Source organism: Pseudophryne corroboree, chromosome 8 (assembly GCF_028390025.1).
Source record: "Pseudophryne corroboree isolate aPseCor3 chromosome 8, aPseCor3.hap2, whole genome shotgun sequence".
NCBI lineage: Eukaryota > Metazoa > Chordata > Amphibia > Anura > Myobatrachidae > Pseudophryne > Pseudophryne corroboree.
In genome coordinates, this window is record NC_086451.1 from 274,778,801 (window position 1) to 274,806,252 (window position 27,452).

The following is a 27,452-nucleotide window of genomic DNA, read 5'->3' on the forward strand; positions in this document are numbered from 1 at the left end:
CGTGGGTGACTGCCGTGATGTTGTCCGACTGGATCAACACCGGCTGACCTTGAAGCAGAGGTCTTGCTAAGCTTAGAGCATTGTAAATGTCCCTTAGCTTCAGGATATTTATGTGAAGTGATGTCTCCAGGCTTGACCATAAGCCCTGGATATCCCTTCCCTGTGTGACTGCTCCCCAGCCTCGCAGGCTGGCATCCGTGGTCACCAGGACCCAGTCCTGAATGCCTAATCTGCGGCCCTCTAGAAGATGAGCACTCTGCAACCACCACAGGAGGGACACCCTTGTCCTTGCTGACAGGGTTATCCGCTGATGCATCTGAAGATGCGACCCGAACCATTTGTCCAGCAGGTTCCACTGGAAAGTTCTTGCGTGGAATCTGCCGAATGGGATTGCTTCGTAGGAAGCCACCATTTTACCCAGAACCCTTGTGCATTGATGCACTGAGACTTGGCTCGGTTTTAGGAGGTTCCTGACTAGCTCGGATAACTCCCTGGCTTTCTCCTCCGGGAGAAACACCTTTTTCTGGACTGTGTCCAGGATCATCCCTAGGAACAGAAGACACGTCGTCGGAACCAGGTGCGATTTTGGAATATTGAGAATCCAATCGTGCTGCCGCAACACTACCTGAGATAGTGCTACACCGACCTCCAACTGTTCCCTGGATCTTACCCTTATCAGGGAATTGTCCAAGTAAGGGATAACTAAAATTCACTTCCTTCGAAGGAATATCATCATTTCGGCCATTACCTTGGTAAAGACCCGGGGTGCCGTGGAACATCCATATGGCAGCGTCTGAACTGATAGTGACAGTTCTGTACCATAAACCTGAGGTACCCTTGGTGAGAAGGGTAAATTTTGACAAGGTAAGCATCCTTGATGTCCCGAGACATCATGTAGTCCCCTTCTTCCAGGTTCGCAATCACTGCTCTGAGTGACTCAATCTTGAATTTGAACCTCTGTATGTAAGTGTTCAAAGATTTTAGATTTAGAATCGGTCTCACCGAGCCGTCCGGCTTCGGTACCACAACAGTGTGGAATAATACCCCGTTCCCTGTTGCAGGAGGGGTATCTTGATTATCACCTGCTGGGAATACAGCTTGTGAATGGCTTCCAAAACTGTCTCCCTGTCAGAAGGAGACATCGGTAAAGCCGACTTTAGGAAACGGCGAGGGGGAGACGTCTCGAATTCTAATTTGTACCCCTGAGATATCACCTGAAGGGTCCAGGGGTCTACTTGCGAGTGAGCCCACTGCGCGCTGAAATTCATTGAGACGGGCCCCCCACCGTGCCCGATTCTGCTTGTAAAGCCCCAGCGTATACTGAGGGCTTGGCAGAGGCGGGAGAGGGTTTCTGTTCCTGGGAACTGGCTGATTTCTGCAGCCTTTTTCCTCTCCCTCTGTCACGGGGCAGAAATGAGGAACCTTTTGCCCGCTTGTCCACGAAAAGACTGCGCCTGATAATACGGCGTCTTCTCATGTTGAGAGGCGACCTGGGGTACAAACGTGGAATTCCCAGCTGTTGCCGTGGCCACCAGGTCTGAAAGACCGACCCCAAATAACTCCTCTCCTTAATAAAGCAATACTTCCAAATGCCGTTTGGAATACGCATCACCTGACCACTGACGTGTCCATAACCCTCTACTGGTAGAAATGGACAACGCGCTTAGACTTGATGCCAGTCGGCAAATATTCCGCTGTGCATCACGCATATATAGAAATGCATCTTTTAAATGCTCTATAGGCAAAAATATACTGTCCCTATCTAGGGTATCAATATTTTCAGTCAGGGAATCCGACCACGCCAACCCAGCACTGCACATCCAGGCTGAGGCGATTGCTGGTCGCAGTATAACACCAGTATGTGTGTAAATACCTTTTAGGATACCCTCCTGCTTTCTATCAGCAGGATCCTTAAGGGCGGCCATCTCAGGCGAAGGTAGAGCCCTTACAAGCGTGTGAGCGCTTTATCCACCCTAGGGGGTGTTTCCCAACGCACCCTAACCTCTGGCGGGAAAGGATATAATGCCAATAACATTTTAGAAATTATCAGTTGTTATCGGGGGAAACCCACGCATCATCACACACCTCATTTAATTTCTCAGATTCAGGAAAACTACAGGTAGTTTTTCCTCACCGAACATAATACCCCTTTTTTGGTGGTACTCGTATTATCAGAAATGTGTAAAACATTTTTCATTGCCTCAATCATGTAACGTGTGGCCCTACTGGAAGTCACATTCGTCTCTTCACCGTCGACACTGGAGTCAGTATCCGTGTCGGCGTCTATATCTGCCATCTGAGGTAACGGGCGCTTTAGAGCCCCTGACGGCCTATGAGACGTCTGGACAGGCACAAGCTGAGTAGCCGGCTGTCTCATGTCAACCACTGTCTTTTATACAGAGCTGACACTGTCACGTAATTCCTTCCAACAGTTCATCCACTCAGGTGTCGACCACCTAGGGGGTGACATCACTATTACAGGCAATCTGCTCCGTCTCCACATCATTTTTCTCCTCATACATGTCGACACAAAAGTACCGACATACAGCACACACACAGGGAATGCTCTGATAGAGGACAGGACCCCACTAGCCCTTTGGGGAGACAGAGGGAGAGTTTGCCAGCACACACCAGAGCGCTATATATATACAGGGATAACCTTATATAAGTGTTTTTCCCCTTATAGCTGCTGTATAGTTAATACTGCGCCTAATTAGTGCCCCCCTCTCTTTTTTAACCCTTTCTGTAGTGTAGTGACTGCAGGGGAGAGCCAGGGAGCTTCCCTCCAACGGAGCTGCGAGGGAAAATGGCGCCAGTGTGCTGAGGAGATAGGCTCCGCCCCCTTAACGGCGGCCTTATCTCTCGTTTTTCTATGTATTCTGGCAGGGGTTAAATGCATTCATATAGCCCAGGAGCTATATGTGATGCATTTTTTGCCATCCAAGGTGTTTTTATTGCGTCTCAGGGCGCCCCCCCCCCCCAGCGCCCTGCACCCTCAGTGACCGAAGTGTGAAGTGTGCTGAGAGCAATGGCGCACAGCTGCAGTGTCTTCTGCCGCCGATTTTCCGGACCTCTTCTGCCTTCTGGCTCTGTAAGGGGGCCGGCGGCGCGGCTCTGGGACCCATCCAAGCTGGGCCTGTGATCGTCCCTCTGGAGCTAATGTCCAGTAGCCTAAGAAGCCCAATCCACTCTGCACGCAGGTGAGTTCGCTTCTTCTCCCCTTAGTCCCTCGATGCAGTGAGCCTGTTGCCAGCAGGTCTCACTGAAAATAAAAAACCTAAACTAAAACTTTCACTAAGAAGCTCAGGAGAGCCCCTAGTGTGCACCCTTCTCGTTCGGGCACAGAGATCTAACTGAGGCTTGGAGGAGGGTCATAGGGGGAGGAGTCAGTGCACACCAAATAGTCCTAAAGCTTTCTTTAGATGTGCCCAGTCTCCTGCGGAGCCGCTATTCCCCATGGTCCTTACGGAGTCCCCAGCATCCACTTACGACGTTAGAGAAAAAATACAAAAGTTGCAGATATAAAGGAACAAAAATACACCATGCGACTTTTAAGTTTATGGATATGTGGCATACAAAATTGGGTGGCCACATCCAGCATCCATGTTGGGTATTCATGTGGTAAGCCTGGCAGGACACAAAATCCAATCTGCCCACAGATGTGGGTGGCCCAACTGCTTAGGTCTAGGGATCTGGGCCATAACTAGGTGCGTGGAGAACACAGCACATAGTGCTTATTATCTGTTTTAATTATTTTCACTTGAAGCCCAACATCTCCACCCCTCCCCTGTCTCCTCCTGTCGCTAATACCTGTACAACATTCATGAACTCAACTTGAGATTTCTGTGTTATTCAGTCACACTATCTTTTATTACATATTCAGGATTTGAACCCATTGCCTGTGGCATTACAGTCAGACAATCTATTCATTGAGCTATCTACCCTTGCATCGAAAGGTAGATAATTCTAAGCTAGAAAATTCTAACTATTGGAAGCTTACCTTGTACTTCGTGATAAAATTATCAGCACTGCAGCTGAGCAGATCTATGTAGTGTGTAGCTGCAAGCGATTGAATGGGTGGTTGCACACTACATAGATCTGCTCAATTGCAATGCTGTTTATTTTTTTTCGGCCAAAGTACCAGTAGCTTCATATACTGTAGTGTTCCTAGTTTATGCAGGATCAAATAGCTCAATGAGTAGGGTGCTTGATTAGAAATCAACAGGTTATAGGTTTGAATCCTGGGTATAGCAATATATTGAAGTGTGTTATTTAATAAAAAGTATTGTAACTGAACGAATAACAAGAAGCTCACAAGTTAAGTGCAAGAATGTGGCATAAAGAGGATTTGTGTTCAAATCCACATTCTTGCAGTGGTCTAGAGAGACGTGTGTGAGTGTATGTATATAATAAGATTTTACTTACCGATAAATCTATTTCTCATAGTCCGTAGTGGATGCTGGGGACTCCGTCAGGACCATGGGGAATAGCGGCTCCGCAGGAGACAGGGCACAAAAGCAAGCTTTTAGGATCACATGGTGTGTACTGGCTCCTCCCCCTATGACCCTCCTCCAAGCCTCAGTTAGGTACTGTGCCCGGACGAGCGTACACAATAAGGAAGGATCTTGAATCCCGGGTAAGACTCATACCAGCCACACCAATCACACCGTACAACTTGTGATTTGAACCCAGTTAACAGTATAACAATGAAGTAGCCTCTAAAAAAGATGGCTCACAACAATTATAACCCGATTTTTTGTAACAATAACTATGTACAAGTAATGCAGACAATCCGCACTTGGGATGGGCGCCCAGCATCCACTACGGACTATGAGAAATAGATTTATCGGTAAGTAAAATCTTATTTTCTCTAACGTCCTAGTGGATGCTGGGGACTCCGTCAGGACCATGGGGATTATACCAAAGCTCCCAAACGGGCGGGAGAGTGCGGATGACTCTGCAGCACCGAATGAGAGAACTCCAGGTCCTCCTCAGCCAGGGTATCAAATTTGTAGAATTTAGCAAACGTGTTTGCCCCTGACCAAGTAGCTGCTTCGCAAAGTTGTAAAGCCGAGACCCCTCGGGCAGCCGCCCAAGATGAGCCCACCTTCCTTGTGGAATGGGCATTTACAGATTTTGGCATTGGCAGGCCTGCCACAGAATGTGCAAGCTGAATTGTACTACAAATCCAACGAGCAATAGTCTGCTTAGAAGCAGGAGCACCCAGCTTTTTGGGTGCCTACAATATAAACAGCAAGTCAGACTTTCTGACTCCAGCCGTCCTGGAATTATATATATATATATTTTCAGGGCCCTGACAACGTCTAGCAACTTGGAGTCCTCCGAGTCCCTAGTAGCCGCAGGCACCACAATAGGTTGTTTCAGGTGAAACGCTGACACCACCTTAGGAAGAAACTGGGGACGAGTCCGCAGTTCTGCCCTGTCCGAATGGAAAATCAAATATGGGCTTTTGTAAGACAAAGCCGCCAATTTTAACAATCGCCTGGCCCAGGCCCGGGCCAACAGCATGGTCACTTTCCATGTGAGATATTTCAAATCCACAGATTTGAATGGTTCAAACCAATATGATTTGAGGAATCCCAACACTACGTTGAGATCCCACGGTGCCACTGGAGGCACACAAGGGCTGTATATGCAATACTCCCTTGACAAACGTCTGGACTTCAGGAACTGAAGCCAATTCTTTCTGGAAGAAAATCTATAGGGCCGAAACTTGAACCTTAATGGACCCCAATTTGAGGCTCATAGACACTCCTGTTTGCAGGAAGTGCAGAAAACGACCTAGTTGAAATTTTTTCGTGGGGCCTTCCTGGCCTCACCCACGCAACATATTTTCACCACATGTGGTGATAACGTTGTGCGGTCACCTCCTTCCTGGCTTTGACCAGGGTAGGTATGACCTCTTCCGGAATGCCTTTTCCCTTAGGATCCGGCGTTCAAACCGCCATGCCGTCAAACGCAGTCGCGGTAAGTCTTGGAACAGACAAGGTCCCTGCTGGAGCAGGTCCTTTCTTAAAGGCCGATGCCACGGTTCCTCTTGGAACAGACATGGTACTTGCTGAAAGCAAATCCCTTCTTAGCTCCCGAGGCCATTAGTCCTCTGTGAGCATCTCTTGAAGTTCCGGTTACCAAGTCCCTCTTGGCCAATCCGGAGCCACGAGTATAGTTCTTACTCCTCTATGTCTTATAATTCTCAATACCTTGGTTATGAGAAGCAGAGGAGGGAACACATACACCGACTGTTACACCCACGGTGTTACCAGGACGTCCACAGCTATCGCCTGAAGGTCTCGTGACCTGGCGCAATACCTGTCCCATTTTTTGTTCGGGCGGGACGCCATCATGTCCACCTTTGGTCTTTCCCAACGGTTCACAATCATGCGGAAAACTTCCCGATGAAGTTCCCACTCTCCCGGGTGGAGGTCGTGCCTGCTGAGGAAGTCTGCTTCCCAGTCGTCCACTCCCGGAATGAACACTGCTGACAGTGCTATCACATGATTTTCCGCCTAGCGAAAAATCCTTGCAGTTTTGCCACTGCCCTCCTGCTTCTTGTGCCGCCCTTTCTGTTTACGTGGGCGACTGCCGTGATGTTATCCCACTGGATCAATACCGGCTGACCTTGAAGCAGAGGTCTTGCTAAGCTTAGAGCATTATAAATTTGCTCTTTGCTCCAGTATATTTATGTGGAGAGAATTCTCCAGACTTGATCACACTCCTTGTGTGACTGCTCCCCAGCCTCTCAGGCTGGCCTCCGTGGTCACCAGCATCCAATCCTGAATGCCGAATCTGCGGCCCTCTAGAAGATGAGCACTCTGTAATCACCACAGGAGAGACACCCTTGTCCTTGGATATAGGGTTATCCGCTGATGCATCTGAAGATGCGATCCGGACCATTTGTCCAGCAGATCCCACTGAAGAGTTCTTGCGTGAAATCTGCCGAATGGAAGCGCTTCGTAATAAGCCACCATTTTTACCAGGACTCTTGTGCAATGATGCACTGACACTTTTCCTGGTTTTAGGAGGATCCCGATTAGCTCGGATAACTCCCTGGCTTTCTCCTCTGGGAGAAACACCTTTTCCTGGACTGTGTCCAGAATCATCCCTAGGACCAGCAGACGTGTCGTCGGAACAACTGCGGTTTTGGAATATTTAGAATCCACCCGTGCTGTCGTAGAACTACTTGAGATAGTGCTACTCCGACCTCCAACTGTTCTCTGGACCTTGTTCTTATCAGGAGGTCGTCCATTTTCTTTGAAGACGAATCCTCCTTTCGGTCATTACCTTGGTAAGGACCCGGGGTGCCTTGGACAATCCAACGGCATCGTCTTGAAACTGATAGTGACAGTTCTGTACCACGAACCTGAGGTACCCTTGGTGAGAAAAGGCAAATTTTGGGACATGGAGGTAAGCATCCCTGATGTCCCGGGACACCATATAGTCCCCTTGTTCTTTGCTATCACTGCTCTGAGTGACTCCATCTGGATTTGAACCCTTGTAAGTGTTCAAATTTTCCAGATTTAGAATAGGTCTCACCTAGCCTTCAGTACCACCATATAGTGTGGAGTAATACCCCTTTCCTTGTTGTCGGAGGGGTAATTTTATTATCACCTGCTGGGAATACAGCTTGTGAATTGTTTTCAATACTGCCTCCCTGTCGGAGGGAGACATTGGTACAGCAGACTACAGGAACCTGCGAGGGGGGAAACCTCTCGACATTCCAATCTGTACCCCTTGGATACTACTTGTAGGATCCAGGGGTCCTGTACGGTCCCAGCGTCATGCTGAGAACTTGGTAGAAGCGGTGGAGGGCTTCTGTTCCTGGGAATGGGCTGCCTGCTGCAGTCTTCTTCCCTTTCCTCTATCCCTGGGCAGATATGACTCTTATAGGGACGAAAGGACTGAGGCTGAAAAGACGGTGTCTTTTTCTGCAGAGATGTGACTTAGGGTAAAAAACTGTGGATTTTCCAGCAGTTGCCCTGGCCACCAGGTCCCATGGACCGACCCCAAATAACTCCTCCCCTTTATACGGCAATACATCTTTGTGCCGTTTGGAATCTGCATCACCTGACCACTGTCGTGTCCATAAACATCTTCTTGCAGATATGGACATCGCATTTACTCTTGATGCCAGAGTGCAAATATCCCTCTGCGCATCTCGCATATATAGAAATGCATCCTTTAAATGCTCTATAGTCAATAAAATACTGTCCCTGTCAAAGGTATCAATATTTTTAGTCAGGGAATCCGACCAAGCCACCTCAGCTCTGCACATCCAGGCTGAGGCGCTCGCTGGTCGCAGTATAACACCAGCATGTGTGTGTATACTTTTTAGGATATTTTTCAGCCTCCTATCAGCTGGCTCCTTAAGTACGGCCCTATCCGTAGATGGTACCGCCACTTGTTCTGATAAGCGTGTGAGCGCCTTATCCACCCTGAGGGGTGTTTCCCACCGCGCCTTAACTTCTGGCGGGAAAGGTTATACCGCCAATAATTTTCTATCGGGGGAAACCCACGCATCATCACACACTTCATTTAATTTATCTGATTCAGGAAAAACTACAGGTAGTTTTTTCACCTCACACATAATACCCTTTTTTGTGGTACTTGGAGTATCAGAAATATGTAACACCTCCTTCATTGCCCTTAACGTGTGGCCCTAAAAGAAAATACGTTTGTTTCTTCACCGTCGACACTGAAATCAGTGTCCGTGTCTGGGTCTGTGTCGACCGACTGAGGTAAATGGGCATTTTACAGCCCCTGACGGTGTTTGAGACGCCTGGACAGATACTAATTTGTTCGCCGGCCCTCTCATGTCGTCAACCGGCTTGCAGCGTGTTGACATTGTCACGTAATTCCATAAATAAGCCATCCATTCCGGTGTCGACTCCCTAGAGAGTGACATCACCATTACAGGCAATTTGCTCCGCCTCCTCACCAATATTTTCCTCATACATGTCGACACACACGTACCGACATACAGCACACACATAGGGAATGCTCTGATAGAGGACAGGACCCACTAGCCCTTTGGGGAGACAGAGGGAGAGTTTGCCAGCACACACCAAAACGCTATAATTATCCAGGGACAACCTTTATATAAGTGTTCCTCCCTTATAGCATTTTAATATATATACATATCGCCAAATCAGTGCCCCCCCTCTCTGTTTTAACCCTGTTTCTGTAGTGCAGTGCAGGGGAGAGCATGGGAGCCTTCCCACCAGCCTTTCTGTGAGGGAAAATGGCGCTGTGTGCTGAGGAGAATAGGCCCCGCCCCCTTTTCGGCGGGCTTCTTCTCCGGAGTTTTAGATATCTGGCAGGGGTTAAATACATCCATATAGCCTCAAGGGCTATATGTGATGTATTTTTCGCCATACAGGTAATATACATTGCTGCCCAGGGCGCCCCCCCCCAGCGCCCTGCACCCTCCGTGACCGCTGTGTGAAGTGTGCTGACAACAATGGCGCACAGCTGCAGTGCTGTGCGCTACCTGATGAAGACTGAGAGTCTTCTGCCGCCTGGTTCCGGACCTCTTCATCTTCAGCATCTGCAAGGGGGGTCGGCGGCGCGGCTCCGGGACGAACCCCAGGGCGAGCCCTGTGTTCCGACTCCCTCTGGAGCTATGTCCAGTAGCCTAAGAATCCAATCCATCCTGCACGCAGGTGAGTTGAAAATCTCTCCCCTAAGTCCCTCGATGCAGTGAGCCTGTTGCCAGCAGGACTCACTGAAAATAAAGAACCTAAAAACCTTTTTCTAAGCAACTCTTTAAGAGAGCCACCTAGATTGCACCCTTCTCGGCCGGGCACAAAAACCTAACAGAGGCTTGGAGGAGGGTCATAGGGGGAGGAGCCAGTACACACCATGTGATCCTAAAAGCTTGCTTTTGTGCCCTGTCTCCTGCGGAGCCGCTATTCCCCATGGTCCTGACGGAGTCCCCAGCATCCACTAGGACGTTAGAGAAATATATATATACACACACACACACACATATACATACATGTGTTATATATATATATATATACACACATACATACATACATGCATACATACATGTGTAATATATATATATATATATATATATATATATATATATATATATATAAAATAAGATTTTACTTACCGATAAATCTATTTCTCGGAGTCCGTAGTGGATGCTGGGGTTCCTGAAAGGACCATGGGGAATAGCGGCTCCGCAGGAGACAGGGCACAAAAAGTAAAGCTTTTCCAGATCAGGTGGTGTGCACTGGCTCCTCCCCCTATGACCCTCCTCCAGACTCCAGTTAGGTACTGTGCCCGGACGAGCGTACACAATAAGGGAGGATTTTGAATCCCGGGTAAGACTCATACCAGCCACACCAATCACACCGTACAACTTGTGATCTAAACCCAGTTAACAGTATGATAACAGCGGAGCCTCTGAAAGATGGCTTCCTTCAACAATAACCCGAATTAGTTAACAATAACTATGTACAATTATTGCAGATAATCCGCACTTGGGATGGGCGCCCAGCATCCACTACGGACTCCGAGAAATAGATTTATCGGTAAGTAAAATCTTATTTTCTCTATCGTCCTAGTGGATGCTGGGGTTCCTGAAAGGACCATGGGGATTATACCAAAGCTCCCAAACGGGCGGGAGAGTGCGGATGACTCTGCAGCACCGAATGAGAGAACTCCAGGTCCTCCTTAGCCAGAGTATCAAATTTGTAAAATTTTACAAACGTGTTCTCCCCTGACCACGTAGCTGCTCGGCAAAGTTGTAATGCCGAGACCCCTCGGGCAGCCGCCCAAGATGAGCCCACCTTCCTTGTGGAGTGGGCCTTTACAGATTTAGGCTGTGGCAGGCCTGCCACAGAATGTGCAAGTTGGATTGTGCTACAGATCCAACGAGCAATCGTCTGCTTAGACGCAGGAGCACCCATCTTGTTGGGTGCATACAATATAAACAACGAGTCAGATTTTCTGACTCCAGCTGTCCTTGCAATATATATTTTTAATGCTCTGACAACGTCCAGTAACTTGGAGTCCTCCAAGTCACTTGTAGCCGCAGGCACTACAATAGGCTGGTTCAGATGAAATGCTGACACCACCTTAGGGAGAAAATGCGGACGAGTCCGCAGTTCTGCCCTGTCCGAATGGAAAATCAGATATGGGCTTTTGTAAGATAAAGCTGCCAGTTCTGACACTCTCCTGGCCGAAGCCAGGGCTAGAAGCATGGTCACTTTCCATGTGAGATATTTCAAATCCACCTTCTTTAGTGGTTCAAACCAATGAGATTTTAGAAAGTCCAAAACCACATTGAGATCCCACGGTGCCACTGGAGGCACCACCGGAGGCTGTATATGTAGCACTCCCTTAACAAAGGTCTGGACTTCAGGGACTGAAGCCAATTCTTTTTGAAAGAAAATCGACAGGGCCGAAATTTGAACCTTAATAGATCCCAATTTGAGACCCATAGACAATCCTGATTGCAGGAAATGTAGGAATCGACCCAGTTGAAATTCCTCCGTCGGAGCACTCCGATCTTCGCACCACGCAACATATTTTCGCCAAATTCGGTGATAATGTTGCACGGTTACTTCCTTCCTTGCTTTAATCAAAGTAGGAATGACTTCTTCCGGCATGCCTTTTTCCTTTAGGATCCGGCGTTCAACCGCCATGCCGTCAAACGCAGCCGCGGTAAGTCTTGAAACAGACAGGGACCCTGCTGAAGCAAGTCCCTCCTTAGAGGTAGAGGCCACGGATCTTCCGTGATCATCTCTTGAAGTTCCGGGTACCAAGTCCTTCTTGGCCAATCCGGAACCACTAGTATCGTCCTTACGCCTCTTTGCCGTATAATTCTCAATACTTTTGGTATGAGAGGCAGAGGAGGAAACACATACACCGACTGGTACACCCAAGGCGTTACCAGCGCGTCCACAGCTATTGCCTGCGGATCTCTTGACCTGGCGCAATACCTGTCCAGTTTTTTGTTGAGGCGAGACGCCATCATGTCCACCATTGGTCTTTCCCAACGGGTTACCAGCAAGTGGAAGACTTCTGGATGAAGTCCCCACTCTCCCGGGTGAAGATCGTGTCTGCTGAGGAAGTCTGCTTCCCAGTTGTCCACTCCCGGGATGAACACTGCTGACAGTGCTATCACATGATTCTCTGCCCAGCGAAGAATCCTTGCAGCTTCTGCCATTGCACTCCTGCTTCTTGTGCCGCCCTGTCTGTTCACATGGGCGACTGCCGTGATGTTGTCCGACTGGATCAACACCGGTTTTCCCTGAAGCAGAGGTTCTGCCTGGCTTAGAGCATTGTATATTGCTCTTAGTTCCAGAATGTTTATGTGAAGAGACGTTTCCAGGCTCGTCCATACTCCCTGGAAGTTTCTTCCTTGTGTGACTGCTCCCCAGCCTCTCAGGCTGGCGTCCGTGGTCACCAGGATCCAATCCTGTATGCCGAATCTGCGGCCCTCCAATAGATGAGCACTCTGCAACCACCACAGAAGAGACACCCTTGTCCTTGGAGACAGGGTTATCCGCAGGTGCATCTGAAGATGCGACCCTGACCATTTGTCCAACAGATCCCTTTGGAAAATTCTTGCGTGGAATCTGCCGAATGGAATTGCTTCGTAAGAAGCCACCATTTTTCCCAGGACTCTTGTGCATTGATGTACAGACACCTTTCCTGGTTTTAGGAGGTTCCTGACAAGCTCGGATAACTCCTTGGCTTTTTCCTCCGGGAGAAAAACCTTTTTCTGAACCGTGTCCAGAATCATCCCTAGGAACAGCAGACGAGTTGTCGGCATTAACTGGGATTTTGGAATATTCAGAATCCACCCGTGCTGTTTTAGCACTTCTTGCGACAGTGCTAATCCCATCTCTAGCTGTTCTCTGGACCTTGCCCTTATTAGGAGATCGTCCAAGTATGGGATAATTAATATGCCTTTTCTTCGAAGAAGAATCATCATCTCGGCCATTACCTTTGTAAAGACCCGAGGTGCCGTGGACAATCCGAACGGCAGCGTCTGAAACTGATAGTGACAGTTTTGTACAACGAACCTGAGGTACCCCTGGTGTGAGGGGTAAATTGGAACGTGGAGATACGCATCCTTGATGTCCAAGGATACCATAAAGTCCCCCTCTTCCAGGTTCGCTATCACTGCTCTGAGTGACTCCATCTTGAACTTGAACTTCTTTATGTACAGGTTCAAGGACTTCAGATTTAGAATAGGCCTTACCGAGCCATCCGGCTTCGGTACCACAAAAAGAGTGGAATAATACCCCTTCCCTTGTTGTAGAAGAGGTACCTTGACTATCACCTGCTGAGAGTACAGCTTGTGAATGGCTTCCAAAACCGTCTCCCTTTCGGAGGGGGACGTTGGTAAAGCAGACTTCAGGAAACGGCGAGGTGGATCTGTCTCTAATTCCAACCTGTACCCCTGAGATATTATCTGCAGGATCCAGGGATCTACCTGCGAGTGAGCCCACTGCGCGCTGTAATTTTTGAGACGACCACCCACCGTCCCCGAGTCCGCTTGAGAAGCCCCAGCGTCATGCTGAGGCTTTTGTAGAAGCCGGGGAAGGCTTCTGTTCCTGGGAAGGAGCTGCCTGTTGCTGTCTCTTCCCTCGACCTCTGCCTCGTGGCAGATATGAATAGCCCTTTGCTCTCTTATTTTTAAAGGAACGAAAGGGCTGCGGTTGAAAAGTCGGTGCCTTTTTCTGTTGGGGAGTGACTTGAGGTAGAAAGGTGGATTTCCCGGCTGTAGCCGTGGCCACCAAATCTGATAGACCGACTCCAAATAACTCCTCCCCTTTATACGGCAAAACTTCCATATGTCGTTTTGAATCCGCATCGCCTGTCCACTGTCGCGTCCATAAAGCTCTTCTGGCCGAAATGGACATAGCACTTACCCGTGATGCCAGTGTGCAGATATCCCTCTGTGCATCACGCATATAAAGAAATGCATCCTTTATTTGTTCTAACGACAGTAAAATATTGTCTCTGTCCAGGGTATCAATATTTTCAATCAGGGACTCTGACCAAACTACCCCAGCACTGCACCTCCAGGCAGTCGCTATAGCTGGTCGTAGTATAACACCTGCATGTGTGTATATACTTTTTTGGATATTTTCCATCCTCCTATCTGATGGATCTTTAAGTGCGGCCGTCTCAGGAGAGGGTAACGCCACTTGTTTAGATAAGCGTGTTAGCGCCTTGTCCACCCTAGGAGGTGTTTCCCAGCGCTCCCTAACCTCTGGCGGGAAAGGGTATAATGCCAATAATTTCTTTGAAATTATCAGCTTTTTATCAGGGGCAACCCACGCTTCATTACACACGTCATTTAATTCTTCTGATTCAGGAAAAACTATAGGTAGTTTTTTCACACCCCACATAATACCCTGTTTAGTGGTACCTGTAGTATCAGCTAAATGTAACGCCTCCTTCATTGCCAAAATCATATAACGTGTGGCCCTACTGGAAAATACGGTTGATTCGTCACCGTCACCACTGGAGTCAGTGCCTGTGTCTGGGTCTGTGTCGACCGACTGAGGCAAAGGGCGTTTCACAGCCCCTGACGGTGTTTGAGTCGCCTGGACAGGCACTAATTGATTGTCCGGCCGTCTCATGTCGTCAAACGACTGCTTTAGCGTGTTGACACTATCCCGTAGTTCCATAAATAAAGGCATCCATTCTGGTGTCGACTCCCTAGGGGGTGACATCCTCATATTTGGCAATTGCTCCGCCTCCACACCAATATCGTCCTCATACATGTCGACACACACGTACCGACACACAGCAGACACACAGGGAATGCTCCTAACGAAGACAGGACCCACTAGCCCTTTGGGGAGACAGAGGGAGAGTTTGCCAGCACACACCAAAAGCGCTATATATAACAGGGATAGCCTTATAATAAGTGCTCCCTTATAGCTGCTTTATATATATCAAAATATCGCCATAAATTTGCCCCCCCTCTCTGTTTTACCCTGTTTCTGTAGTGCAGTGCAGGGGAGAGACCTGGGAGCCGTCCTGACCAGCGGAGCTGTGAGAGGAAATGGCGCCGTGTGCTGAGGAGATAGGCCCCGCCCCTTTTCCGGCGGGCTCGTCTCCCGCTATTTAGTGAATCCAGGCAGGGGTTAAATATCTCCATATAGCCTCTGGGGGCTATATGTGAGGTATTTTTAGCCTTTATATAGGTTACATTTGCCTCCCAGGGCGCCCCCCCCCAGCGCCCTGCACCCTCAGTGACTGCGTGTGAAGTGTGCTGAGAGGAAAATGGCGCACAGCTGCAGTGCTGTGCGCTACCTTTAGAAGACTGCAGGAGTCTTCAGCCGCCGATTCTGGACCTCTTCTGACTTCAGCATCTGCAAGGGGGCCGGCGGCGCGGCTCCGGTGACCATCCAGGCTGTACCTGTGATCGTCCCTCTGGAGCTGATGTCCAGTAGCCAAGAAGCCAATCCATCCTGCACGCAGGTGAGTTCACTTCTTCTCCCCTCAGTCCCTCGTTGCAGTGATCCTGTTGCCAGCAGGACTCACTGTAAAATAAAAAACCTAAGCTAAACTTTTTCTAAGCAGCTCTTTAGGAGAGCCACCTAGATTGCACCCTTCTCGGCCGGGCACAAAAATCTAACTGGAGTCTGGAGGAGGGTCATAGGGGGAGGAGCCAGTGCACACCACCTGATCTGGAAAAGCTTTACTTTTTGTGCCCTGTCTCCTGCGGAGCCGCTATTCCCCATGGTCCTTTCAGGAACCCCAGCATCCACTAGGACGATAGAGAAATATATATATATATATCAAATGAAAAGGGGCTGCGGCATTCAGTCTTGCAGATATCAAAATATATTTAAGAGAATCATATCAATTCCGACGTTTCAGGGTCCTTATCCCCTTTGCCAAGGTGAGAAGAGTCCACACCTTAACAAAGGGAGTAAGAACCCAGAAATGTCGGTTTTGCATTATATATGCCCCTTTCCCACGCACCATATGTCCCTATTGAAATAGAATGAGGGAGTCGGGGGAAAAGGAGGGATGTCAATTCTCTCACTGGCACAGGGCACCAAAGAGTCTACTTACGGCTCTGCTAGGGATGGCCACGAGTGCTGGGTTTAAATACACTTTTGACAAAACCAATGGAGCGTTTTTTCCAGATGTTTTACCATGTGGGGGAATGGCCAATTAACTGAATAGCTATTCAATTAATTGGCTATTCAGTTAATTGGCCAATTAATTGCACCGCGCCATGCAATTAATTATCTATGGGGTAAACCCTGCCGTTTACTAAATTCCCCCAATCTGTCTTAACACATTTGACCCCCTGAAGTGTAATATGGTTTTGCCAAGATGAAAAATTTAGTATTCCTCTTTGGAGATGCATCTTCTGCTTTGAGTACAGGGCATGGACAAGTGCAAGCTGCAGATGATGTCTAATAGCAAACAAGGCAGATGTGTTCTCATCTCCAGATGCTTACAACTCGACACAAGGCTGAGTATATGCATCTTCTCTGTGCATGCTTTTTCTTAACAATAGTAAATGTAAATGGGAGCGCTAAATGGATTTGAAAGCGCCAAATACCTAAAAAGAAATGTAAGGGTTAATGAATAATGTTTAAGAGCCCTTTTCGGTGCTGGTGTTAGAGTCCTTAATTGTACGTTTTCTCCTCGGGTTCCGTTTGTAAGTCGGCAGTCAGGACCACTTGGAATAAGGTCTGCGGGGGTAATGTGACAGAGCCTAGCTAACTGTCCCTACCGTTGCCTACCTTCCTGATGCTTGCAGCGCCTCTCCGTCCGGCTGGTTCCCGTGCAGTCTTCTCTCTATCTCGTCCGTCGGCGTGATGGGGATGACGTACTGGAGTGTCGGATCTAGTCTCTGTAGCGCTAAACCAACGTGTTTCGGGCAATTAGGTCCTTTGGCGCTATACCAATGCGTTTTGGGCCCAATAGCCTGGCGAGTAAACGTGTGGGCCGAAAACCACGTCGCAGCTCTACAGAGTTGACTCGTAGAGGCTCCCCTGGCAGCCGCCCAGGAAGTACCTACCGACTTGGTGGTGTAAGCCCTCACCCGAAATGGGACCTTCTTACCACTAGCCACATAAGCCTGTTGGATAGCGAGTCTCATCCACCTCAACAAGGTTTGCTTTGTCGCCGGTTAACCTCGTTTTGGCCCACTATACAAGACACATAATACATCTGACCGTCGAATGGTCTTAGTTGCTTTCACATACACTCTCAGTGCCTTGACTACATCCAGCGAACTGTTGCCCTCCGACATCTGAAAAGACGGAACCACAATAGGTTGGTTAATATAAAAACTCAACACCACCTTGGGCAGGAACTCCGCCATAGTACGAAGCTCCGCTCTATCCTTATGGAAAACCAAGAAGGGACTCTTGAAAGAGCCCCTAGTTCTGACACCCTTCTTGCCGAAGCTAATGCAAGCAAAAGGACTGTCTTCCAGGACACATATTTAAGATCCATTCTCTCCAAAGCTTCAAACGTGTCAGATCTTAAAAATTCGAGAACCAGGTAGCCGTGGGGGGTCGAAAGGGTGGTTGAAGCCTCAATCCTCCCTGCAAAAATGTCAACCTCCTGTAGAGCAGCCAGACATTACTGAAAGAAAATGGAAGGGCCGAGACCTGCACCTTTAGGGATCCCAAACGCAAACCACGATCTAAACCATCCTGAAGAAAACGTAACAATCTGTTAAGACAGAACGGTCTGGGGTCCTAACCTTTAGGTTGGCACCAATCCATATCTCTCTTCCAAATTCTATAATCGAACCACACAGTTAAACGAAGACGATTCAGATCTGGACGCAGAAATGGACCCTGAGACAATAGATCCTCCCTCTGTGGTAACCGCCAAGGCTCCTCCGCTAGGAGTCTCCCTAGATCTGAGTACAAACTTCTGCGAGGCCAGTCCGGAGCTATCAGGATTACCCACACTCTTTCCCGTTTTACCTTCTTTAATACTCGTGGTAGGAGAGGAAATGGTGGGACTATGTACAACAGATCGTAAGGCCAAGGAATTGATAACGCATCCACTGCTACTGCTGCTGGGTCCCGCGTCCTGATCACATAGCTCAGAAGTTGATGATTGTGTCGGGAGGCCATTAGATCCACTTGTGGTAACCCCCTCTTATGATCGCGTAGAAGCCCTTGGGGTGTAGACTCCACTTTCCTGGATGCATGTCTTCATGGCTGAGGTAATTCGCTTCCTAAGTCCTCTTTGGGAATGAAGACTGCTGAGAGAATGATGTCGTGATCTTCTGCCCAGGACAGAATTTTTGTTGCTTAAGTTAGGGCCATTCGAATCCTTGTTCCTCCCTGGCGGTTTATATTAGCCACCGCTGTGACATTGTCGGATTAAATTATCACATGTAGATGTCTTACTAGGCTCTCTGCTTGAGTCAGTGCATTGTAGATGGCTCGAAGCTCTAGCACATTTATGGAGAGAATACTCTCGTAATGGGACCACCTCCCCTGGAACTGGTGGTTGTCTAGAACCACGCCCCAACCTCTGAGACTGGCATCCGTCGTCAGGATGATCCAGTCCCATATACCGAAACGTGTCCCCATCGCCAGGTTCCTGTGAATTGACCACCACATCAATGAAATTCTGGTTTGAGCCGAACTGAATTGCTTCGAAAGATGCCACCATCTTACCCAGAAGCCGAATGGAAAGGTGTAAATAAATTCTCTGATTCTGCAATACTTGTTGAACCATACGTCCGATGTCTTGAATCTTGTCCTCTGGTAGAAAGATCTTGGATATAGTCGTGTCCAGAATAAGACCCAAAAATTAGAGCCTTTGGGATGGAATTAAGTTGGATTTATTTATTTATTAATTATTACCAGTTATTTATATAGCGCACACATATTCCGCAGCGCTTTACAGAGAATTGGCCATTCACATCAGTCCCTGCCCCAGTGGAGCTTACAATCTATATTCTCAACCATATGTACACGCACACATGTTCACTTTAGGGTTAATTTTTGTTGGGAGCCAATTAACCTGCCAGTATATTTTTGGATTGTGGGAGGAAACCGGAGTACCCGGAGGAAACCCACGCAAGTACGGGGAGAATATACAAACTCCACCCAGTTAAGGCTATGGTGGGAATCGAACCCATGACCTCAGTGCTGTGAGGCAGTAATGCTAACCATTACACCATCCGTACTGCCCCAATTTCTGGAAGTTTACCAGCCAACCGTGTCGAGTTAGGACCTGATGAGTCAATCGTGCATGCCTGATCAAGATCTCCGGAGACGGGGCTTTTATCAAATGATCGTCCAGGTACGGTATTACAGTTACGCCCATAGATCTTTACCTTGCCAGCATGACAGCCATGATCTGTGTGAAAATTTTTGGAGCCGAGGAGAGACCGAACGGAAGAGCTCTGAACTGATAGTGGTCCTTCCCCGCCACAAACCTCAGATATGCTTGATGCGGCATCCAAATAGGAACATGTAGATATGCGTCCTTTATATCCACGGACACCATGAATTCCTCTTGTTCCAACCCTGCTATGACCGATTGTATCGATTTCATCTTGAAGCGGTAACAGGTTAGAAACTGGTTTCAAACCTTTACTTTTAGAATGGGACTGACCGAATCATCTGGTTTGGGTACCACATAAAATCCTGTTCCTCTTTGTGGTACTGGCACTGAAACTATGACCTCTGATAAGATCAACTTTTGAATAGCCGCTTTCAATGCCCTTGCCTTCTGAGGGAGACCCGTAGTGAAGAATTGACTGTGATGTTGCTTGCAAGACTCCACCATCTCTCTGGATAAATTAGCTAAGGCACTTTCCCACGAAGTGGGCAAATACTCTCTATAAAAGCGCTGCGGAATATGTGTGCACTATATAAATAACTAGTAATAATAATAAAAGATATATCCTGAGGCAGCTCATCCTCTTATTGCCTCAAACCATGTTTCAAATCCTACTGCGGCGCAGGAGACTGCTATAGAGGGTCTATGTACAGCACCTGTAAGGGAGTAAAAAGACATCAGGAATCCCTCCACACGCTTAGATGACACAACAAGACGGGTGACATGGGCATCCACTGGCGGTGAATTTTCCCACTTGTTACACAACTCAGCAGGGAGAGGATAACGAGCTAGCACCTTTTTAGACAGGGAGAATTTCTTTCCTGGAGAAGACCAGGGTTCCTGACGAATGTCTACTAAATGGTCAGAATGCGGTAAGACTACTTTAGCTACCTTCTGACGTTTAAACTTATAAGGTTTCTTATACGCAGTAGTGGGATCTACATCATCATCGATTTGTAGAATCAGCTTAATAGCCTCCACTAGGTCAGAGACATCAACCTGAGTTGTAGATTCCTCGTCAGAAGCAACTGTATCAGTGTCTGACGGATCAGTATACTCCCCATCCTCATCAGAAGTATCATCTGAGATATTAGTGGATTGTGAGGAGGAATCAGCCCACTTAGATGACCCCTTGACACCAGAAGGACGTGGGATAGGTTTTTGTCTAACCAAAGATTGATTCAATTGCTGCAACTGGGTAGACAAATGATCCACCCAAGGCGGATTTACCATAGGGTCAATATGTGGCTGCAATGGCACAGGAGGTCCCATAGGGGGCTTAAGGCGTGTCACAAGCATATTGAGCATAGTTGAGAACACAGCCCAAGGTGGCTCCTGATTGGTTACAGGAGCTGCGGAATGACTGGGAGATGTATGGCACATATTACACAGACCATCAATTAAAAGCTTCCCCCTCAGGCAAATCCCTGGCGTATGCGCTGCATGATGCAGAAGCGTCCGTGGATTTCCCACCCTTTGTGTTAGACATTTTAGTGAATGTAAACGCAGAGCGTACGAGTATGATACAGCCAGACAGAGTACAATACCTGTGAATAAATCCCCTAGTATGTGACAGCGTACACAGTACACAACACCAGCGAATAAATCCGGTATGATGCGACTGAGTACACCAGAGAATACACTTAACGGTAAATATTGTGCAGCACTATATATGATACCCTGACACACCTAGTCCTTCAGGGTACAGAATACAGTGATCGCAACAGCTGGGATACACTGAAAGTTAAATCCACACAGCAGATACAGGAATACACAGTCACAGTGACAATGCAGATAATTATTTTAGTGAGACAATAAAGTTGCACTGGACTAGTACATTTTATATATATATATATATATATATATATATATATATATATAAATAGAACAGGCGGTGCGGCACTCCAATGATTAAAACACCAGATGAGACGTAGATCCAACGTTTCAATGCCCTCTTTTAATGCGGCATTTTCGTCAGGATATATTTTTATATATATATATATATATATATATATATATACACACACACACACAACACAAAGGCCACATGCGCTTCGTGTATAGCCTTCTAAAACTGTAGTGTCTCCAATGGATGCTCTTCCACAGTGTGGGTTCTTGCCCTGGTGGATATAGTGGGGCCCCTGCTCTGAACACAGTGTCTACGCCAGAGTCACGGTTCGTCTCCTTAAACCGCGACCCTTAGAAGCAGCCACGTGATCCAGGAGAGCGTCTGCAGTGGTGTGCCTAGGAACCGGAGCGTCTCCGCCACAAGTAACCGGGAACAGAGCCAGCGGGAGTAAGCAACGCCACTGGGGAGATGATGGAGCCGCAGCACAGCATGTCACACTGACATATGAAGTGCTGCAGCCCTTGAACTCTTCTAAAAAGTTTTTTGCAGGGCTGTCTAGCACAGCCCCCCTGTTAAGTGACCTGCTGCATGCAGGCACCAACTCTAAAACTGAGCTCGCAGTGCCTGGAGGCAGGGTTATAGAGGCCCCGCAATGCATTCTGGAACAGTCTAAAGCTTTAGCCTGTTGGTGCCTCTGGATCAAGATCCATCTCTACACCCCAATGTATTCCATGTGGAACACAGTCTACCCCGCAGCAGAAATGTAAGACACTTCTGTGTATATATAAGCTATGTAACAGGGGGACGTGCCTTCTACAGAAGCAAGCAGGGTCTCCGATACCATTTCCAATGCTCCCTGCCTATGTGATTAGCGCTCACCCTTCCGCGGTACTCGTAGTGCTCTGTACCGCTTACCGTCCGGCGGGACCTGCACTGCCGTCGCTTGGATGTTCATGTCTCCGGCGGTATCACCTGATCGGAGATGCTGCACTACCCGACTGCTGCCCCGCTGAGCGCATCTCACAGAGCAGGTATAGCATGCATGCACCATGTCCCCTTCTCTACAGGGGAATGTACTCACTGTTGTGTCAGCATGATCAGCAGATCCTTTGACACAGGATCTTGGTCACTGTTACTCCAAAGAGTAACTTGAAACCGTGGTCTCACCCTTAGCTGGGTAAGAGTATGTTACTGCACTTGAATTCTGAATAGGAGCCTGAGCTCCCTGAAGTGCTTCTTCCTCCGTAGCACAATTTTCAAAACTGGAGGGAGAGGGGCGTGAAGGGGGAGGAGCCAGCTGTGCACTTCAATTATTTTGCATATATTGTGCCACTTCCGGTCTCCATTCTTCACACCCCATCTGTCTAATCTCCAGTGTCCCCTAGTGGATGACAGAGAAAAATGCAATGATGATAATAAATTGCTATCATCATTATCTTGAACAAGTCTCATCATAGTTAACTGGAGAGGCATATTAACAAGAAATGAAGAGAGAGGCGGGAGGTGAGTGACAAACAAATAAAGAATAGCCGGCTGACTAACAAAATTACTTTTACAATCCATATCAATGTAAAAGGACTGAATGTATCAATTAATACACAAGAAAAGTGCTATACTACATCAGGGTGTGCACAATAGATCAGTATAATACAAAGCACATAATATCAATTGTGATTAAAACGAATGTCAGCAGGCATCGCATTATCTCACTCACCTCAGCTTTAAGTTGCTCGCCACCAGTCATAGCTTCAAGCTGCTCCATTGTCATTTCCTCTGTAATTTCAATACCTGCCATCTTTTGTACAACCTCTTTTAGAATAAGTAAATCAAAGCTGAAAGGGAAATGTGAGAGGGAGAGGTAAGCGTGTGATCGGTTGCATATTAATAGACACAGCTCCAAGCAATTCATACATACTGTGCCACAAACAGAAAATACAAAACACACAAACATGTAAGACACACTCCGAGCCACAATCCATTTTTGCAGGTCAATTATTATTATTGATTATACTTGCAACTACATACCTTTTACCAGCTTTTAGTTGATTTGCTACATACTGCAGAAGACCAGCCAATTCTATGGGATATTTTCTAAAAATTGCTCCACAAAAGCTTGCCAAGCCTACACATTGGACAAATATGTGGATATCAAATGCTGTAGCTAGTATCATTCATTTATAAAACGGACAATAACAATTACTGACTAATATAGAGTGTAGAAGAAGTTTATATAATTACAGTATGCAATTAGCATAATTATGTAGAGGAGACAATGGGAAGAGTGCATTATTCAGACAAGCTTACAAGCTATAGGATACATGGGTGGATACATTAGGGAATAGAGCAGAGGATGGTAGATTGCATAGTTAAGAAAATAAGAATTTACTTACCGATAATTCTATTTCTCGGAGTCCGTAGTGGATGCTGGGGTTCCTGAAAGGACCATGGGGAATAGCGGCTCCGCAGGAGACAGGGCACAAAAAAGTAAAGCTTTACTAGGTCAGGTGGTGTGCACTGGCTCCTCCCCCTATGACCCTCCTCCAGACTCCAGTTAGGTACTGTGCCCGGACGAGCATACACAATAAGGGAGGCATTTTGAATCCCGGGTAAGACTCATACCAGCCACACCAATCACACCGTACAACTTGTGATCTAAACCCAGTTAACAGTATGACAACAGAAAGGGCCTCTTAAAGATGGCTCCTTAACAATAACCCGAATTAGTTAACAATAACTATGTACAAGTATTGCAGATAATCCGCACTTGGGATGGGCGCCCAGCATCCACTACGGACTCCGAGAAATAGAATTATCGGTAAGTAAATTCTTATTTTCTCTATCGTCCTAAGTGGATGCTGGGGTTCCTGAAAGGACCATGGGGATTATACCAAAGCTCCCAAACGGGCGGGAGAGTGCGGATGACTCTGCAGCACCGAATGAGAGAACTCCAGGTCCTCCTTTGCCAGGGTATCAAATTTGTAAAATTTTACAAACGTGTTCTCCCCCGACCACGTAGCTGCTCGGCAGAGTTGTAATGCCGAGACCCCTCGGGCAGCCGCCCAAGATGAGCCCACCTTCCTTGTGGAGTGGGCTTTTACAGTTTTAGGCTGTGGCAGGCCTGCCACAGAATGTGCAAGTTGAATTGTGTTACAAATCCAACGAGCAATCGACTGCTTAGAAGCAGGTGCGCCCAACTTGTTGGGTGCATACAATATAAACAGCGAGTCAAATTTTCTGACTCCAGCCGTCCTTGCAATGTATATTTTTAAGGCTCTGACAACGTCCAACAACTTGGAGTCCTCCAAGTCGCTAGTGGCCGCAGGCACCACAATAGGTTGGTTCAGATGAAATGCTGATACCACTTTAGGGAGAAAATGCGGACGAGTCCGCAGTTCTGCCCTATCCGAATGGAAGATTAGATAAGGACTTTTATAAGATAAAGCCGCCAATTCAGATACTCTCCTGGCAGAGGCCAGGGCTAGTAACATAGTCACTTTCAATGTGAGATATTTCAAATCCACCTTTTTCAATGGTTCAAACCAATGGGATTTGAGGAAATCTAAAACTACATTTAGATCCCACGGTGCCACCGGAGGCACCACAGGAGGCTGTATATGCAGTACTCCCTTGACAAAAGTCTGGACCTCAGGGACAGAGGCCAATTCTTTTTGGAAGAATATTGACAGGGCCGAAATTTGAACCTTAATGGATCCCAATTTGAGACCCATAGATAATCCTGATTGCAGGAAATGTAGGAAACGACCCAGTTGGAATTCCTCCGTCGGAACCCTCCGATCCTCGCACCACGCTACATATTTTCGCCAAATGCGGTGATAATGTTTCACGGTGACTTCCTTCCGTGCCTTAATCAAGGTAGGAATGACTTCTTCTGGAATGCCTTTCCCTTTTAGGATCTGGCGTTCAACCGCCATGCCGTCAAACGCAGCCGCGGTAAGTCTTGAAAAAGACAGGGACCCTGCTGTAGCAGGTCCCTTCTCAGAGGTAGAGGCCACGGTTCGTCCGTGAGCATCTCTTGAAGTTCCGGATACCAAGTCCTTCTCGGCCAATCCGGAACCACTAGTATTGTTCTTACTCTTCTTTGCCGTATGATCTTCAATACCTTTGGTATGAGCGGCAGAGGAGGAAACACATACACTGACTGGTACACCCAAGGAGTTACCAGTGCGTCCACAGCTATTGCCTGTGGATCTCTTGACCTGGCGCAATATTTGTCCAGTTTCTTGTTGAGGCGAGACGCCATCATGTCTACAATTGGTCTTTCCCAACGGTCTATTAACATGTTGAAGACTTCTGGATGTAGACCCCACTCTCCCGGATGAAGATCGTGTCTGCTGAGGAAGTCTGCTTCCCAGTTGTCCACGCCCGGGATGAACACTGCTGACAGTGCTATCACGTGATTCTCCGCCCAGCGAAGAATCTTGGCAGCTTCTGCCATTGCACTCCTGCTTCTTGTGCCGCCCTGCCTGTTTACATGGGCGACCGCCGTGATGTTGTCCGACTGAATCAACACCGGCTTTCCTTGCAGGAGAAGTTCCGCCTGGCTTAGAGCATTGTAGATTGCTCTTAGTTCCAGAATGTTTATGTGAAGAGACTTTTCCAGACTCGTCCATACTCCCTGGAAGTTTCTTCCTTGTGTGACTGCTCCCCAGCCTCTCAGGCTGGCGTCCGTGGTCACCAGGATCCAATCCTGAATGCCGAATCTGCGGCCTTCTAATAGGTGAGCCTTCTGCAACCACCACAGAAGTGACACCCTTGTCTTTGGTGACAGGGTTATTCGCAGGTGCATCTGCAGATGCGACCCTGACCATTTGTCCAACAGATCCCTTTGGAATATTCTTGCATGGAATCTGCCGAATGGAATTGCTTCGTAAGAAGCCACCATTTTTCCCAGGACTCTTGTGCATTGATGTACTGACACTTTTCCTGGTTTTAGGAGGTTCCTGACCAGATCGGATAACTCCTTGGCTTTTTCCTCTGGAAGGAAAACCTTTTTCTGAACCGTGTCCAGAATCATTCCTAGGAACAGCAGACGAGTTGTCGGGATTAAATGGGATTTTGGAATATTCAGAATCCACCCGTGTTGTCTTAGCACCTCTTGAGATAGTGCTAAAGCTGTCTCCAGCTGTTCTCTGGACCTTGCCCTTATTAGGAGATCGTCCAAGTATGGGATAACTAATACGCCTTTTCTTCGAAGAAGAATCATCATCTCGGCCATTACCTTGGTAAAGACCCGAGGCGCCGTGGACAATCCGAACGGCAGCGTCTGAAACTGATAGTGACAGTTTTGAACAATGAACCTGAGGTACCCCTGGTGTGCGGGGTAAATCGGAACGTGTAGATACGCATCCTTGATGTCCAAGGATACCATAAAGTCCCCTTCTTCCAGGTTCGCTATCACTGCTCTGAGTGACTCCATCTTGAACTTGAACTTTTTTATGTAGAGGTTCAAGGACTTCAGATTTAGAATAGGCCTTACCGAGCCATCCGGCTTCGGTACCACAAATAGAGTGGAATAATACCCCTTTCCTTGTTGTAATAGGGGTACTTTGACTATCACCTGCTGAGCGTACAGCTTGTGAATGGCTTCCAACACCCTCTCCCTTTCGGAAGAGACGGTTGGTAAGGCAGACTTCAGGAAACGATGAGGAGGATCCGTCTCTAATTCCAACCTGTACCCCTGAGATATTATCTGCAGGATCCAGGGGTCTACCTGCGAGTGAGCCCACTGCGCGCTGTAATTTTTGAGACGGCCCCCCACTGTCCCCGAGTCCGCTTGAGAGGCCCCAGCGTCATGCTGAGGTTTTTGCAGGAGCCGGGGAGGGCTTCTGTTCCTGGGAAGGAGCTGCCTGTTGGTGTCTCTTCCCTCTTCCTCTGCCTCGTGGCAGGTACGACAAGCCCTTTGCTCTCTTATTTTTGTAGGAGCGAAAAGGCTGCGGTTGAAAGGTCGGTGCCTTTCTCTGTTGGGGAGTGACTTGAGGTAAAAAAGTGGATTTCCCGGCAGTAGCCGTGGCCACCAAGTCTGATAGACCAACTCCAAATAACTCCTCCCCTTTATACGGCAAAACCTCCATGTGACGTTTTGAATCCGCATCGCCTGTCCACTGTCGTGTCCATAAGGCTCTTCTGGCTGAAATGGACATAGCACTCATCCGAGATGCCAGTGTGCAAATATCCCTCTGTGCATCACGCATATAGATAAATGCATCCTTTATTTGTTCTAACGACAGTAAAACATTGTCCC

General features: G+C 47.7%; 1 protein-coding gene across 3 annotated transcripts in view; it reads right to left on the minus strand.

Moving 5' to 3' along the window:
* The window catches only part of THOC2 (THO complex subunit 2), a 479,267-nt gene that overhangs the window by 180,631 nt on the left and 271,184 nt on the right, over window positions 1-27,452 (minus strand). For all 3 annotated transcript variants that reach the window (XR_010183065.1, XM_063937241.1, XM_063937242.1), the window contains exons 19-20: window positions 23,216-23,312; window positions 22,905-23,022 (exon numbers count right to left, since the gene is read on the minus strand). Coding sequence is in view for 2 of the 3 variants with exons in the window: in XM_063937241.1 (XP_063793311.1) it covers window positions 22,905-23,022; window positions 23,216-23,312 (215 nt within the window). In the remaining variant the exon portion in view is untranslated. The remainder of the gene's footprint in view (window positions 1-22,904; window positions 23,023-23,215; window positions 23,313-27,452) is intronic.